This window comes from Myiozetetes cayanensis, unplaced genomic scaffold (assembly GCF_022539395.1).
Source record: "Myiozetetes cayanensis isolate MyiCay16 unplaced genomic scaffold, myiCay2020 scf1, whole genome shotgun sequence".
Lineage (NCBI taxonomy): Eukaryota > Metazoa > Chordata > Aves > Passeriformes > Tyrannidae > Myiozetetes > Myiozetetes cayanensis.
In genome coordinates this window covers 103,144,405-103,162,446 of record NW_026086604.1, presented here as the reverse complement: position 1 = coordinate 103,162,446, position 18,042 = coordinate 103,144,405, and the positions used below count along the sequence as shown (strand labels likewise).

General features: G+C 39.9%; 1 protein-coding gene across 2 annotated transcripts in view; it reads left to right on the top strand.

Annotated features, from left to right (window-relative positions):
- Positions 1 to 18,042, top strand: part of TRANK1 (tetratricopeptide repeat and ankyrin repeat containing 1) — a 51,339-nt gene that overhangs the window by 25,328 nt on the left and 7,969 nt on the right. For both annotated transcript variants that reach the window (XM_050312169.1, XM_050312180.1), the window contains exons 12-20: positions 398 to 574; positions 1,997 to 4,861; positions 5,467 to 5,666; positions 6,123 to 6,260; positions 9,942 to 10,082; positions 10,697 to 10,853; positions 11,996 to 12,084; positions 15,595 to 15,698; positions 17,306 to 17,438. In XM_050312169.1, the coding sequence (XP_050168126.1) occupies positions 398 to 574; positions 1,997 to 4,861; positions 5,467 to 5,666; positions 6,123 to 6,260; positions 9,942 to 10,082; positions 10,697 to 10,853; positions 11,996 to 12,084; positions 15,595 to 15,698; positions 17,306 to 17,438 (4,004 nt within the window). The remainder of the gene's footprint in view (positions 1 to 397; positions 575 to 1,996; positions 4,862 to 5,466; positions 5,667 to 6,122; positions 6,261 to 9,941; positions 10,083 to 10,696; positions 10,854 to 11,995; positions 12,085 to 15,594; positions 15,699 to 17,305; positions 17,439 to 18,042) is intronic.

Below are 18,042 nucleotides of genomic sequence, written 5' to 3'. Positions count from 1 at the left end.
ACTTTGGCATTTTTTATTGAATCTCATAGCTTGATGCTAGCTTTAAGTTATGGACACATAGTCCTGATGAAGCCTTGTGAGTGCCAGAGGTGCAAGGACACTTCATATTTCAGTCAATGACTGACTGGCTTGAAGAAGATATGTTCTGGCCTTTATGCCTTCCTATCGCAACAGAAGAACTGCTTGCTCATCTTAATGGGAGATAAGAGGAGGTTATGAAGATTTTTCTTAGTCAAAATATGTTTAACAGATACATGTTAAAAACTAACAAAAACCCCAAACTGTCACCTGCTTGGCAATCAGCATATGCATGCCTTCATCTGTTTAGAACTTTCTGTAATTATCTGATCTGGCATATCAGATTTAACCCCTGATATTTTCCTGTCCTTCACTCCAGCTCTGCCAGATGGGATTGCAACCAACTCTGAAGTTCCATTGCAAATATGCCTCAAAAAGAATTACTTTGAACTGGTGTATTTGCTGCTGACCAAAGGTGCAGATCCTCAAAACCTCTCCGTTACACAAGGAGATACTCCTTTGCATGCTGCAGTTTCCATCTGTTTAAATAATAGAGGTAAGGCTTTTGGTGTCGTAAACATCCTCTTTTCTTACCTATCTGGCCCACTGCCCCTTCTGCTACTGTTCACTGATGTGCTAGCAGAGGTAGTAGGTCAGGACGTCTCATTGTCTCACTCAGCCCCCAAAGTTTGCAGACCAGAGGATACACACCAGTCTTTGTTAAGCTGATGTGTTCTGCTCTGTGGTTCCTGCGTGTGGGACTATAAGAAGAGGTAGGGGCAGCTCAGGTGACATTGGGGAATCAAACAACCTTAATGTCTCTGTCAGTTACTGTTTTGTGAATATACTGATTTAGAAAGGAAGGCTCTTCTTTGAAACCCTGTAAAATGTGGACTAGGTGGGAATGGAGTAAACTGAAAGTGTCTAGGAAGAAACAAAGTTTTTTGCTCAGTCATAAATCAAACAAAGTTTTGTTAAAGGGAGAACTCAGTGAAAGGACTCCAGGGCTTACATAAAAATACAAGAAAGTAAGATAAACTATCAAATTAAGCTTTGAAGTCAGGTTTGATTTTAAATTAAGAAAAAAATGCATTTTTTGAGTTGGAGAATTAAAATAATTAAAAATACTGAAGTTATTAATTTTTAAACACATTTCATTGGATGTGTTTAGAGAGATTAAAAGCAGAGCTACTGCGACTTGTAAAATTTTAAATCAAAAGATTAAGAAGTCCAGTGAGAATATCTTCAGTATTTTTCACTGTGTAAAGTTTTTAAGGTGGGATTTCTTTACAATGACTTTCATTGTCACTATTTTAGAGATAGAAAAGAAATGTTTTGCAAATGTTTGTGTCTCGTTGAAATCACATATACTATTTGGATGAAATCCAGGAAGCTGTAGAATAGATATATAAGTATATATATTTTTTCCCCCCAGGGAGGTAACCAGTCTTATTTTGTAGGAAGTTGCTTTAGGGACCTCAGATATCAGGAAATAATTGGGATTTCCTGCAGGTTATTTTAATAAAACAAAGTTATCTTCAGCAGGTTGCTTCTGGGTGCCATATTAAAGCGGACCAAACAACCCCAGAGCAGTACCAGAGCTGCTGCTTGTCCAGATGACCAGTCACCAGCATTCCTTGGGTAGCAGGGCTGATATTGGAAAATGAACAAATCTGTCTGTACCCAGAGGTTAAAAAGGAATGAAATTGACTGATGCTATGGGAACAGTTACAGCACTAGGGATTTCTAAAGCTTTGCTACCGTTGTATTGTTTTCCCTGAATCTTAGGAGAGCTCAGGTTTGAGCCATTTGAAATAAGCATATGTTACAAACATGAATTGTAGATTTTGTTTTTCTTTTGACGGTAAATAGATTTTAATTTGCTAGCTGCAGAAAAAAAAAATTTAAATATTGTTGGCATACAATGCATCCTTGTAAAGCAAGTGATTTCTTTTTATATTTGTTTCTCTGCTTTCAGATGGCACTGGTTTAAACATCCTGAACTACCTACTTGATCTCTTTGCTTCAAGACCTTCTGACTTTCCATATCTTAATCCAAACATACAAGATGAGAATGGAAATACAGTGATGCATATTGTTTTTCAGAGAGGATTTTCAAAGCAGACTAAGAGAATAGCAGAGTCATTGGCAAAATTTGACATTAACTTTAATATAAAAAACAAATCTGGAAAAGATGTGAGGCATAGAATTAAAAAAAATGACCCACTCCTACTTGCCTGGAATAATGCTGCGCTGGAGAAAAAGAAGCACCGGCAAGACAGAGCAGGGCAGTTGGTTAAAACATCTAAGCCCGTTCCAGCCTCTGAGGCTTCACAGTCAAAGGGCACAAGGCATTCTTCATCTGGGTCCTCATTAAAGACACCATCTGGCAATGTAATGCCTAATGATTTAAAACCCCTGTGTTCCGTAAAAACAAAAAAAGGTCAGTTGGCAAAGCAGAAAACAGAAGGAATAAATAGCCCCTTAACACTGCAGGAAAGTCTAGTGCAGGCAATCACAGCTTTAATTCAGCAACTGAAAGTGGGTGACATGCAGAGAAAGGATCATCCTCAGGTACAAAAGCCACCTGCAGCTCAGACCAGTTTGGAAGAGGGAAGAAGTTCCTTGCAACCTTGTGGAAACATAGCTTATCCTGAAGGAAAAAGGCATGATTGGAAGAAAAAGAATGGAACAGGGGAATTTAATATGGCCCTGCCTAATAGAGAGAAGGAAGAAAAGGAGAAGAGTCTGGATATTGAGGCACAAGAGCAGGAGTTTGATAACATGACCTGGGAAATAGAGTGCACTCCTGAAACACTGAAGACTTTGAGCAGCAAAGCTGTGCCTCATGATCTGAAAACTAAAACTATAAGGGCAATTAAGCAGCTTGGCAATGGCGAATGGACTAGGGGCCTTCAGAAGCCACTGAAACACCTGAAAGCTAACATCCGGCTGTATGAAGCCAAACTGGACAAAGGCGCAAGAATGCTGTGGGAACTTGCGATTGACTTTTCTCCTCGTTGCAGTGAGAGTCCAGAAAAGATCATGGAGACAGAACAGATGAAAAGCCTTCCAGAAAAATCAGGTAGGGTTTACACAGAAATAATTAGAATTTGGGCCATTGTTCTTGACCACGGCAAGCTGGACCGTGTCTTAGAAAATATATGTATTTCCTACAATCGCGGTTTATCCTGCATCTTGAGGAAAAAGCTGAAGTGTATGAATGAAGGACATCAGAACCGCAGTGTGACAACACAGAAGCGTGTTCCACGTTGTTATGTTGAAGACATGGCGGCAGAAAAATCAAAAGAATGTACCATGCCTGAGTATTTCCCTCCAGCCAGTGCAGCAGAACTGGAGTACAACATAATAAAATTTCACAGTTTCAGTACTAACATGGCGCTTAACATTATAAATGACGTACAGACTTCTGTTGAATACCCTTTCCGAGTTGGGGAGTTGGAGTATGCAGTAATTGATATCAATCCAAAGCCCATGGAACCAATCATTCTAATTGGGCGAAGTGGGACGGGGAAGACGACTTGCTGCCTGTATAGGCTTTGGAAGAAATTCTATTCATACTGGGAAAAATCCACCTTGGCGAATGGACCTCTGCTGGAGAGGCAGACGTGGCAGCAAAGACAGTGCAGTGAGTTTGAAAAAGCCAGTTTAGAGAAGGAAGAGGGTGAAATAAAACAAGACAGTGATGATTCGAGTGATGAGCAGGTGAACGATGAGCAAGACCAGGACAGTGAGAATGGAAAGGTTCCCTCGGGCACAGCTGGTACAGAAATGAGTTCATGTGATGACCGTGAAACAGACCAAATGCGTAGCACAGAAGCGTCAAACAGGCTGGAGCACCTGCACCAGATCTTTGTAACAAAAAATCCTGTCTTATGCCAAGAAGTTCAGAAGAATTTCATTGAACTTAGCAAGTCTTCCAAGGTAACCAGTCACTTCAAGCCTCTGGAGCCAAATATTCACAAACTACAGGACGTTAAAGATGAAAATTTTCCACTGTTTGTCACCTCCAAGCAGTTGTTGTTGTTACTAGATGCATCCATGCCTGACCCATTTTTTCCAAGAAATGAAGATGGAAGTCTTAAAAGAATCATTGTTGGCTGGAGTCCTCAGGAAGACTTGGTCATACCAAATTGGCAGGACGAGGATGAAGAAGGTAACCTTGAAGCAGAACATAGTGATGATGGAGGAGCTGCAGATGCATACTCTAGGGAAAGTGATCCTTGGACTTTTGTGACTTATGATGTATTTGCAAAGGAGATATGGCCAAAAATGATAAAAGGTAAAAGCTTGTACAATCCAGCGTTGGTTTGGAAAGAAATAAAATCTTTTCTGAAAGGCTCTTTTGAGGCACTGAGCTGCTTTGGAGGCAAGCTTACTGAGGAGCAGTACAAAAGGCTAGGCCGAAAGAGATCACCGAACTTCACGGAAGACAGGAGTGAAATCTATCATCTCTTCTGTCTTTATCAGCAGATATTATCGCAGGGAGGTTACTTTGATGAAGAAGATTTGCTATATAATTTATCTCAACGACTTTCAAAGCTCAGGGAACTGCCATGGTCCATCCATGAGTTTTACGGTGATGAGATACAGGATTTCACGCAAGCTGAGCTAGCACTGTTAATGAAGTGCATCAATGACCCTAATGCCATGTTTCTAACTGGTGACACTGCCCAGAGCATAATGAAAGGAGTTGCTTTTCGTTTTAGTGACCTGAGGTCACTGTTTCATTACGCAAGCAAGAGCTCCGTGAACAAGAAGCAGCGTGTTAGAAAACCAAAAAGGATATATCAGTTGTACCAGAACTACAGGTCCCATTCAGGTAGAGTAAAAAATTTATTTATGAACTGAGCCTGTGCTCTTCATATGTCTCTAATGATTGAAGTTTTCTACCAACCAATTCAAAGCATCTCTATGTGGCCTGGTTTTTTTAGCAGATCAGATGGGCAGCTTTTTCTGATATGTCAGCTCTGTATTTTGACATCTCCACTGGGGAACCAAGAATGAATGTTTTTAAAAGTGTAATTTTTTTTGGAACACTCATGCCTACTGCATGTTTTGGCTGTATTTGTTTGAAGGAAAATTTAAACATTTATACATAGTTCTATTGTCCCATCAGCAAAGCACTAGACTTTGCAGCACTGGTGTGCTGCTTCTGCTTTTCTTGTTTCTCACTTATGGCCTTCATTTTTTGAGAATGCTGCCAAGCCTATGCAGCATGCTTTCTGATCTTTACAGGCCCAAAAATGAGGTCCACTCAAAATGGCAGAAACATAAAGTGGACCTTACAGCTTCTGTTTTTTTCTGACTAATGTTTTTTTCATGATATGTCTTGATTTCAAGATTCTTACAGAATCTTTTAAAAGTGTGTTTGTGAGAGAGTTTGAAACAGGCTGAACCTTAAAATCTGAATTCTGCTTTTTGCAGGTATTCTCCGTTTAGCATCTGGAGTGGTTGATTTGCTCCAGCATTATTTTCCAGAATCTTTTGATCGGCTTCCTCAGGACCGTGGTCTCTTTGATGGACCAAAACCTACGGTCTTGGAGTCCTGCAGTGTTAGTGATCTAGCGATTCTGCTGAGGGGCAACAAAAGGAAAACACAACCCATTGAATTTGGAGCACATCAGGTTTGCTTTTCATAGGCTTTTTGCAGATTCTTCCACCTCTGTTGCTAAATAGTAATTCTGTATGGACTGCCCACAGCTTTCTTTTTTAAGCCTTTGTCTCACTGATAAATTATGCTTTTTAAACTTAGAAACGTTTATTGCGTGGGTTTCTGTTTCTCCTTAATACATCTGTTCCTTTTTTTTGCATCAGGTATTGTCTGTCCTGTTCCTTTCTAACTCCAAATTTTCTTACACCAGATCTAAAACTGTCTGCACATGCTGTGCATTTGTCAGTCTCTAATGGTAGTTTTGTGACCTCTTTCGTGGAGTGTGCTGAAATGTCTGTGTTACATGTTGTCTGGTTTTGAGAAGGCTCTTGCATTATCGTTACATGTTTGGCTGATTTCGCTGTAAAACTGTTACCTTTTTTATTTTTTGCTTCCTAATATGTTTCTTTTTTCCTGTATTTTATGGCAGGTGGTATTAGTGGCAAATGAAACTGCGAAGGAGAAGATACCTGAGGAACTTAGTTTGGCACTTGTACTGACAATTTATGAAGCAAAGGGCTTGGAGTTTGATGACGTACTCCTTTACAACTTTTTCACAGATTCAGAGGTATTTAATTCTTACTCCTTTTTCTGCCTTTTTTCTAAAGTCAATTTTACATGTTTTCTAATTAGCATTTCAGTTGGGGAAGGATTCCTTTTTCTCTGAAAATGAGTGGTTTCATCACAGAGGTTTACGAATTGAGATCGTTTTCCCTTAGTCCTGTATTTTTCTTCAGGCTGACTGTTAAAATTAAGGGAGAGCCATGGGGTACACACAACATTGCACACATGCACACACATACACACTTCTGCTGCATACCAAGACTACTTCCTCTAGCTTGCATTCTGTCTCTCCTGGCTGCTCCCATTTCAGGTCAGAGCAGTTGGTGAAGGGACACTCCATCACTCTCCCATATTCTTTACAGGAGTTCCAAGTCCCATAAAAGCACTTTATACTCCCCCCCCCTCGGCTTTGTATCACCATAAAATTCTAACCTAGTTGTTTAGAATAAAATAGTATGTGTGTGTGTTTGGAGGGGTGGGGAGGAACATGCTCTGTAGCCTTCCCCAGCTTAGCTCCAGCAAACTCATTGTGGTCTACCTCAGGAGTTGTCAGGAAACTTGAAAAGGTCTCAGAGCCTATAGTGGACATCATTGCCCGTAGAATGGCCTCAGATAAAGAATTTCTTTCATAGAGATGTTGTGTTTTGTGTTCTTTTGCCCCATTTGTGGTTCTCTGGGGAGCTCAAAGCCTGTCTCTCTGGCATTTCTTGTAACTCCAGACCTGTCAGGGGAGCAGTCCACAAGGCTGCAGTGGGGTATCACCTACAGCATCCTCGCTGTTGTTGCCAGATCATTGCAGAACCCTCCTGCCCTGTCCCTAGCCAGCCAAGTAAGCAGCATTCCTTACTGAACGTGCCTGCACACCACTGGAGAGTGCCTATGACTGAGTTGCTCTGCAATTAAACGTTCAGAGTGAACAGCTTTGTTGCAGGTGCCCTCTGCCTCAAGCCCTCAAAACAGTGTCTCAGATGTGGTTTTCAGCAGATGAAAACTGAGGGCAGCTTACTGGTGGCTCTTCATAGAGGCCAGCAAATGCTTCTCGTAGGGAGGAGCTTGAGAAAAATGACCTTTACTCTGACTTACTGAAGTTTGGGGGCAGTACAATACTGACTGTCACAGTAGATTTCTCAAAGTTGATTTGGTTTTGGTGATGCAAGTCGTACTCAGAAAAACAACGAGCCGTTTATCAGAATTTAGCAGAATCAGTTTAACAGAGTTGAGTTGTATAGGGCATTTTAGCTCAGACTAATAATGCATGTCAGGCCTGGAGAACTGTTTTCATACAATTCTTCCGTGTTCCTGTGAGTCATGAGTAATTGAGCTGATTTGAGCAACCAAACAAGCAGGCAGGAAAGCAGCTCACCCTGAGGTTTTCTAATTTAAAAAAGTTCAATCTGTGAACTGTTGTAAACACAACAATGTGGCTGTGTGCATTTTGTAATGTACTGGGGTTTCTTTTTATTTGTCTTGAAAATGAGATTTAAGAACGGTCTTGTTTCAGGAAGCAGATTTTGAATGAAGAACCTAGAAGTTAAAAAAGCCAAATCCCCAAAACCCAGCAAGCTGTTGATCAAACCGATACCATTAGCGGGTTGTCATGTTGCAGTCTATGACAGGCTTAGAAATGTTTTGATAGCTGATTTATTGCAATCTTAACTTCAAAATGTATCATCATCAAAATACATTTTGCAAGAAAAGTTTTCCACTTCTTTTCCTCATAGGAAGATAGTTAAAATATATTGGGTTGCTCAAAGGTCTGAAGTACATAGATTGTTAAAACATTGTTTCTGTCTTTTTGCAAGTATTTTTGATTTTGTGCCAGAAACCTGGCACTATGTAATTAGATTTCAGTTAAATACCAAAAAGGGGAAAAATGAGCATAACTTAAACAAAATATACTTACAGTTTTAAGGTACTATTTTTTATGATTTTAAGGTTACAGTTTTAAGTTTTGTAGCGGATTAGGAACCCACAGAATGGTATGATCAGGAGCTGGCATTTGTTACGTGGCATGAGAATGCACAGCACTGATCTTCTGCCACAGACTTAACTTGTAGTTAAGCATGTCTGTGCATATTTCTCATGTGTCCCTGTGTTGGAGTCCAATATTCTCTGACCATGGATGTTTTATATTTTCTGCATGCGTGGTTTTTTTGCTTGTCTCTGAGCGTTCTTCCTAGAGGATGTGCTGACAGGTGCCATTTGCGCCCTGGCTGAGACCAGCGTTAGTGATTACTAGTATTGCACAGTAAGCTTAATATGTTCTTTGAATGAATGACCAACCATCTTGCTTGGCAACCCTGAGGGTGAGAATATATGCCTGCATGGAATAAGGGTGTGTCTGCTTTCATGGCTCCAACCCCTTTATTTTGTTGATGGGCTTCACCAGATCATGGTTTACCCAAGCACCGTTGATGACTTGCATGCCGACGCTGATGTCCTAAATTTCCCTCTTGTTAATCCACTGCATTTTCCTGCCAAGGTGAATGATCTGGTCCCTGTTCAGAGAACTGACTGACTGGTGCACCAGAAAAAGGACAGCACCAACTTGCCTCTGTTTGTCTGGATCCTTCTGTCTCTAGGTGGAACATGGTCTCCTTGGTGCTACAGTGATGAGGAGCTTGGTGAGTTGTGGGCCAGCTGGTCCAGCAACTCACTGAGCTTGTCAGTCTTGTAGAGTCGAGGAGGCTTAGTTGTTGCCCTTTCTAACCTGCAGACCAAGATGTCTCCAATATGTCTTAGCACATTTTAGCATGGCAGTTGGAAACTTGTGGGTGTTATTCCACCACCATTTACCTTTCACCCTGCCCCAAGCTGGCAGGGGTCTGTCTTCCCAGAAATCAGCACATCCCTCCCTCAGTGACTTTACCTGTTGTGGTATTGGGCTTTGTAGGAAAATCCTCATCCCTAGGACTAAAACTTGAGCCTCATCTGTGGGGAGGGTACCTGATCTCTTCTGTAGGTGGGCCATCCATTGTAGGGGTGTTCAGCTGAAAATGTATAGTCCACCCAAGGAGGTTTTAATGTTTAATTTCAAATTACACATATTTGATATATTGAATATTGCATATGATTTTGGCTTTATAAGTGATACAGCAGTATCCTGAAATCCCAAGGCAAGCATAATGTAATGATGGCAATATACATTGGAATCATAATAAAAGCGTGATTCCATTTAGCAGTCCCTATATACGTACATACATATATATATATATATGTGTATTCCCATTAGCTTCACCATCATGATGCTAGCTATCCTCAGTCCCTGGGAATTAATCCATAGCTTGAAGCCAGCTTAAGCCAGTTGAACTCCTCCAGATTTGTTTTGTTTGTTGCTCAGTTTTCACACACTCTGTTGGGCTGAGGTGTGTCTTTGCTTCTGTCTTGGCAGCTCAGGAAGATGTTACTCTCTACTAGCTATTTTAGGAGAAGTTGTTTATATGCCTTGATGATCACCTGGTACAGATAAGTATCTCAAACAAAGGTTGTGTTGAGTTGAAGTTGGGCTTTCTTGATGAAAGTTGATTATTCTTTGCATTCTTCCATTAGAATTTTTTTCCCCACTCACCTCCTCTGAACCTTCTTCAGTTGTAGAGATTGGTCACAACATACAACCTTATCTTTTGCATACGTAGGCAGTAGTGGGTACTGCATACAAGTAAACCTCATTCTCTTGATATTTTAGGCTAGCAAAGAGTGGAAGATAATATCTTCTTATAGTCCTGATTTGGATGTGCAAATGGGAAACAACTTGCTAAATGAAATACCATTAGAGGATGCTGCCGGTGTGCAGAAAAGAACTCCTTTTAATGTAGAAATGTACAAGGTGAGTTTTTCGTAACACTGGGAATAGGAAGGACAAGTTAAATTCTTAAATCTTGGAAACAGGGAAATTTCTTAAATACTTTCATTCTGTAGTTTCATGTTTATCGAGGTTGCTGTGCTGTTTTGGTAGTTGTTCGTATTTGTATAATATAATACTGATTTTAAAAGATAAGAGGTTTTTTGCAAATGTAGTTTGATAAGAGAAGAAAACCTGTGTCATAGACTTTTAGGTATATTTACAGAGCAATTGTGATTAAAGCAAGTAGCAAATCAGCTTGTCAATATTGACTGTTCCTATAGTCTGTTTTCCAATTGGTGTCACTACTTTGAAATTAAGGAAACTTCTTAGAATCTAGTGAGTCAGATATTTTCAGGATTGTATGGTGCAGCTGCTAGATTTACAGCAGTAGTTGCTTGCAAGTTAGCTGCACAATGGTTTATGTAATTGTAAAATGCCATATTTAATATTTAGACTTAAAGACGCTTTCTTATTTATTACGCATTCTGTATAAGTTCCCTGTTTTCTGGTAACTGGAAAGTATGTTTCATTCTAACAATTTAGCTCATCTGGCATTTCATTTATTTTATTTTATTTTATTTTTTGTTCTGGTTCAGATGCTGAATGGAGAACTCAAGCAATTGTATACTGCCATTACAAGAGCCAGAGTGAATCTTTGGATCTTTGATGAAGACTGTGATAAACGTGCTCCAGCTTTTAAGTATTTCATCAAAAGAAAATTTGTTGAGGTTGTCAAAACAGATGAAAATGAAGGTAAAGTTGTCCTAAAACTTTCTTAAAAGACTGTCAAACAGGACAGCTTACTCATCCTTTCTTGCTTTTAGGCCATGTAATAAGGAAGGCTAAATTCCTAATAACTGCCCTTGCAAATTTCCACTTATTTCAGCGGGTCTTAATTCTTTTGTCTCTAAAGTCAGTTGCATATGTTAAAGCATAATTTCACTGCTAATTCATTAGTATAAGTTTCATTGCTGTCACAGGAGAAAAGTTGGACAGATCTGATCTTGTAGTTAGTTTATTGAGTTCTAACTAGTAAATTCGTATCTATAAAATATTCATTAAATACAGATGGATTGGTGATCAGTACTAGGGTTTTTACTATGTTTAAAGTTAGCATGGGATACAACAGTTATCACATAAGCTTGCTATATGTATCTTAAATGTTAAACACGTGCAAAAATGTCATTTACCAACCTGTTGGTGTCTGGTGTTGGGTAAGGGATCTCTCAGCCTCGATGGGTAACCTTGAGAGGCTTTCCTACTCAAAAGGAAGATTGCTGCCACTCAGCCAGCTGCTATGGAGGGAGAACTCAATGAACCCAAATGGCTGCAGATATTTATAGCTTTGAGCTGTTATAGTGTTTAATTTGTAGTCACATTTTCTGCTGTGTTAATGCAGTTTCAGCCACTTACCAGCCCAGTCTCCAGGTAAACTGTGTTTTTTATTTTGATGCTGTGTTCTCACTGATAGCCTCACACAACAGGATTAACTTCAATTAGGCCTGCTTGCTGAGCTTGGACCACAGTTCAGGTAGTTTGACCAGGAGAAGTGCATCTGTCACACCTGCACAGTAACAAAGGCTGTTACAGAAAAACCATTCCAGCTAAAAGAGACTTATCAATTAAAATATTTTGTTTTCTCTAAAGAGAGTGGATTTACTCATTTGTCCAAAAAACTAGCATAATTTTTAATGGTCTTTCAAAACCAAACCCAACTTGTTGATTTTCTGTGCTGATTGAGAGACATAAAACACATTTAACTCATAATTACTATTACTGGTGTGAGCACAAATGATAGAGCTTTATGAGATGTTAATGCTTAGTTTTGGTACCTGATAAATGGCTTCTGTAGTTTATCCATTTTAGCATAAGATAATTACTCTTTGCCCTTCTAGACTTAGATGACAGCATGTTTGCTAAAACTTCAACTCCAGAAGAATGGATTGCACAGGGAGACTACTATGCTAAACATCAGTTCTGGGAGGTAGGAACATACGTTTATCTGAAATGAGGATTACTTGTTTATTCTGAAGCCTCTTTTTTTTTTTTTCTTTGTATCTATAATATCATCTGTAAACCTTCAGTTGCTGTGTAGCAGTCTGTCTTGGTTTGTGCTGTGTAATTGTGTAGGCATCTACAGACTACTTGTCAATGTCTTACAAGAAGTTAGCAGGGAGGTCAAGCCTATTGTTTGTAATCTTAAATTCACTACTCAAAAGTTTGCAGTCCTGTGAGGGAAGGACATTTTAATATGCACAAATGAAAGACAGTTGGAATAAAACAGTTATTAGCAACAACTGGAATTGATTGAAATCTGTGAATCTAAACCATATTTTTGATATTATCATTGCACATAGTGTAGGAGAAGGAAAGGATTTCTTGGAAGTACACTGATTTGGGCAGTAAAATGATGGTTTAATTCCCTTCCTTTTTACAGAACATGGAGATTTTACAGGGTTTTTTTCCTAAGTTGATAGTTAATACAAGTCCAGATACAGGATGACAGTTAATTGGGTGGAAGCAAAACACAGCCAGGACAACACCACCAATTAATTATTTTACAAGGAAATAAGGGATATCTATAGATCAACTGCCCTTGTCCTTAGGGGTGATTTTAACTTCCCAGATGTCAACTGGGAGTATCATACAGTGGACACCAACAGGTCCAGGAAATTTCTGGAGCATGTTGAAGAAGATAACCATTGGGTACAGGTACTAAGGGAGCCAGCTGGGAAAGGTGCCCTCCTACATTTGCTGTAAGGAGAGAGGGTCTTGTAAGTAATGTGGTGATTTGTGTCTGTCTTGGTCGCAGTGGCCACAAAGTAACTGAGTTTCAAATTTTTGGCTATAGAAGAAAACCTGCCAGCAAACATTTGACCGTGGATATGGGGATAGCGCTCTTTGGGCTGCTGAAGGATCTAATTAGAAAGGTTTCCTGGGAGTTTGCTTTTGAAAATCTTTTGGTCTGTGAATGCTAGGCACTTCTTAAGAGCCACCTCTTAAGAGTGCAGGAGCAAGCGATTCCAGAGCATCAGAAGTCAAGCAAAGGGTCAGAATCTGGCTTGGCTTCACAGGAATCTTCTTCTAGAGCTTAGGCAGAAAGGGAAAGTGTATGGACATCGGAAGCAAGGAGAGGTGACGTGGGAGGACAACAGAGATGCTGTTACTGTAGGGAGAAAATTTGTGTGGCCAAAGCTTGATTAGAGTTCAAGCTGTCCAGTACCTTTTATGATAAGGTCACCCATCTAGTTGACCAAGAGAAGCCAGTAGATGTGGTATATTTTGGTTTCAGCAAAGATTTTAGTACTGTCTCTCACAGTATCCTTCTGCTTGAAATGTCCAGCTTACAGCAAGGCAAGTCCATAATTCATTAGGTGGGAAATTGACTGACAAGTCAGGCTCAAAGACTTATAGGAAATGGGGTTATATCAAGCTGGTGGCCAGTCACTAGTTGGATTCCCCAAGGGCTGGTGTTCTTTAATCGTTTTATAAATAATTTGGACACAGGAATTAAATGTACATTAAGTAAGTTTGCCAGTGATACTAAACTAGGAGGATACTAAATTGAGAGGAGCTGTTGACTCCCTTGATGGAGAGGCCTGGCAGAGAGACCTCAGTAAGTTAGAGGGCTGGGCAGTCACCAGCTGTATGAAGTTTAAGAAGGGGAAGTGCCCAATTCTGCACCTGGAGTGGGGCAGCCCTGGTTTTGTGTGTAGACTGGGGAATTAAAGGCTGTGGAGCCGAGCTTCAGAAAAGGACCTGGGGGTCCTGGTCAATGACAAGTTGAGTCAGCTGTGCCCTGGCAGCCAGGAGGGCCAGCCTGGGGGTTGGGGGGCATCAGGCAAAGCATCACCCACTGGTTGAGGGAGGGATTGTCCTGCTCTACTCTGCACTGGGGTGGCCTCACCTTGAATTTGTGTGCAATTTCGGGTGCCACAATATAAAAAAGCCACTAAGCTATTAGAGAGCACCCAAAGGAGGGCAATGAAGATGGTGAAGGGTCTGGAGGGGAAGCCTTAAGAGGAGTGGTTGAGGTCACTTGTTCTGTTCAGGCTGGAGAAGATGAGATTGAGGGGAGACCTCACTCAGGTCCTCAACATCCTTACAAGGGGAGGCAAAGGGACAGGTACTAATTTCTTCATTCTTGTGAACAGTGACAGGACTCGAGGAAATGGCATGAAGCTGAGTCAAGGGAGGCTTAGGCTGGATATCAGGAAAAGGTTTTTCACTTATCACTTGAGCACTGGAACAGGCTACCCAGGGAAGTGGTCACAACACCAAGCTTGTCTGAGTTCAAGAAGCATTTCGACAATGCTCTCAGGCTCATGGTGTGATTCTTGGGGTGTCCTGTGCAGGGCCAGGAGTTGGACTCAGTGATCCTCATGGGTCCCTACCAACTCAGCATAGTCTATGATTCTGTATATTCTGATCTGTAAATTCCATCGAGGGTAGAGTGTCATGTGGTTTTGTTTTACATAGTCCTGTGAAGAGCAGTAAGTTGGACTCTGTGATCCTTCTGAGTCCCTTTCAACTTGAGATATTCTGTGATTCTGTGAAATAAAATTTTGGATACTTTCCTTGATAGTGGCAAAAGGAAAGCTTCTGTGTTTTGCTGGTAGCAGCATAGAATTTTTTGAAAGGAAAATAGATACTTATAATAAGGCAAAAAATCAAAGCAATCAGCTGCCACTGTACAGACAGTCTTTATCTCCCTTTGGAAGTAAAAGGCAATTCCTTAAGTGGACAGAAAGGAATTTAGATAAAAAAACCAACACAGCTAAAAAAAAAAATTCATCTTGGAATCTGATACATATTAACTATGTTATCTGCTATTCTGCCTTCTTTATAACCCTCATCTTTGCTTATCATTGCTACCTTAAGAAAAAATTATTTGAATTTGGCATTTCTAAGAGTGGCTTGCAATGTGCAAATTCCAAACAGACGCAAATATTACATTAGTGGATAGAATAAAGAAATCATGGTGTTGCAGAATAAGCAGGGTGATAATGAAGCAGACTTTGGTAGGAGCATGGTAATTCCTGGTACCTCTGTTTAGTTTATCACAGAAAGGGCCTGGTATGATCAAAGCATGGAAAAATATGTCGTGCTTTTTGATTTCACTTTGCACTCATTGATTTTCTTCACCTTTATTAATATGAGGTAGATGTCTGGTGACTTACCAATTAATGGCTTAAGCTATCATTCAAGTTGCATATGCTATTTGTTCTATCAGCCTACCAGGAATTCTGCTTTCACTACTTCCATGTAAAACATTGTAATTAATACTCTAATTTTGATAGTCACATGTGGACTGACTTCAAAGCTTTTCTTTTTGTCCTAAAAATATACTGCAATGTTTTACCTTTTCCTCCTTCCAGGCACCCTGCCATTCTTTCTGCTTTCCATTACAGTGACTAAAAATAAGTATTGCTTTTATGTGATAAGCCATGGACTGGATGCACATCTGTGAATGCTGTGTATGATTTCACCCCAGGTGGCAGCCAAATGTTACCAAAAGGGTGGAGCAGCTGAGAAGTCAAAACTGGCCCTGGCACATGATGCTGTTCTCAAAGTGCATGCAAAGAAAAGCAGCCCTAGGTAAGTGTCAGTGCAGATGAGCGAGTGTCATTTTGTGGTGCCAGACCTCCCTAGAGTCTGGAGGGGGAGATTCACACCCCAGTTGTAGGACCGGACTGGAAACATCAGAGAACAATGCAGGTGAGGTGTCGTCACATGTTCGTGGGTGTCAAAAGAGATTTAAGAAATGGGAAAGACTAGCACAACGGGATGTGGGGCAGTGTTCCCTTCAGGGAGTAGTGGAAAAGTTGTACACCATAGGCTGTCCAAATGAAATGTGGCCCTTGAAAGGACTTGCTGCTCATGTGAAAGAAAAGCAACAGGATTTACATTACCTCAAGAGGCTTTATTTTCTTCGATATAGATAGAAGAACATATTCCATCAGCAGTGCTCAATTTCAGTTAATCCCACTGCATATTCATTTAACGAAGAGGAAGGAATGTTGTTGTACGTTGGGGAAGAAAAGCTGCTAGGAAAAAGTGAGCTTTGGGGTAAAATTAGAGTCAATTTAAACAAAACAAGTAGAACTAAATCTGAACCAAAGGACAGTTTTAAAGAACAGATTTTGAAATTAATCATTTAGTTCGTGCTGTCAGATGAGTAAAATAGCTCAAGGGTTTGACAGGGGGGAAGAGTTTGCAGTTTCCTGAAGAGGCTGGGAAACTGTTTAGAGATCATCTCAAATAAGACAAGAAAAAACTTAATGGAGAGAGCTCTAGATCTAAGTGAATAAATTCCTGTTTATGCTGGGCAGGCCAGAAACTAGCAGTGATAGCAGAAGTGGGCAAGGAATGATTAGATCAGAGGAAGATAGCATAGAAGGGAGAAGAGGGAAGGTCTAGAGAAATGTTATTACTGGAGTTAAACAAGGTTTTATCTTTTGTAATTATGTACTTTATATTAATGGCCCTGGTTAGAAGCATAAGTATGCTCATGAAATTTAGTGATCATAGAGAAATTGTTGATGGGACTGACAAAACTTTTTTTCACTTCACTGTATGCTGGGGTGCGTGTCAACTGAATAAAATTTGAGGAGAAGGAATTGGGTTTATTGGAATGTGTTGACAGAACATATGTAATAATGAAGCTGTTAAAATGGCATTTTTTTTTTAGTAGAGGTATTAATGCTGGTGTAAAAAGCTTAAGTAAGATTCTTGTGTGCTCTATAATATGAAATGCTCTGTACAATTCTGATTCTTCAGGCTTGACAATCAGGAATTCAATCTAGAGCACTTGCATGCAGTGATACCAGAAAGGCTGGGATTGTTTAGTTATACAAAACAACAGCTGATAACACATTTGATTGTTGTTTTTAATGACATTGGGGTTAAAACAGCAGAAAGAAAGGAACAAGTTAAGCTAGAAGAGCGTTGCAAAACCACAATACTGTAATTTAGTTTAAAAAAACCCACAGAAAATATTTTTACTGCCACAGAAGCCAGATTCTGGAACAGAGTTCTGGACAGAGCAGGGTCAGCCCAAAGTATAACTGATTGTAAAGTAATAGCTCATCAGGTTGTGTATGAAGAAGAACACATGATGTCAGTGCTGGTTAGATTCAGTGACAGATCACATGATCCTAAACTTAATTTGGATGTAAGCAGTAACTTTCTCTTACTTTCTACAGGGAAAAAAAGATGGAATATATGACATTGGCTAAAACTTACTTGGAATGCGGAGAACCGAAACTATCGCTAAAATGTCTGTACCAATCAAAGGAGTTCCGGCTCTGTGCAGAACTGTGTAAAAAGTTAGGAAAGGTATTATTAAATCCTTTATGCTGTCCTCATCTTATCACTTCCCTTTTCCTGCAGCATTTTTTCCCCTCTCATGTTACTCATAAAGTAATAGTATTTTTCTGTGGTGTGGTAGTAGCTGAACTAAATGAGCTCTTTAAGCTGTGCTGTTCAAAAGGAAGCATTTGTCAGAGAATAGGCAGAAGAGGAATGGAGAAGAGAATAATGCAATTACACAGGCCAGGTTTATTTCTTTGGCTTTCCTCAAATGTCATCATCAGTCATTTGCAGTCAAAAGTTAATGACTAATTTCATGAAACTTAAGCTGTTACTTCATTCAGTACTCTGATGATACTGACACTTCACTGATTACAGCCATCTGAATGGAACCTTTAAACTTGCAAGGGTTGAAGTAGTGTGCTAACAGTATGTATTATTCTTTTATTTGCAGTATATTTCCACTGAAAGAATGTAAAATAGTTGTTCCCAAATATTTGAAATTTAAGATACAAAGTTAGGGTTCTCATTCCGAATCCATAACTGTTTATTCCTGAGAAATTTATAAGTCAACAGAAGTGTATGGTGTTTTTTAACAATGGGCAGAGCTGAGTGTGTAAAAACTAGTTTG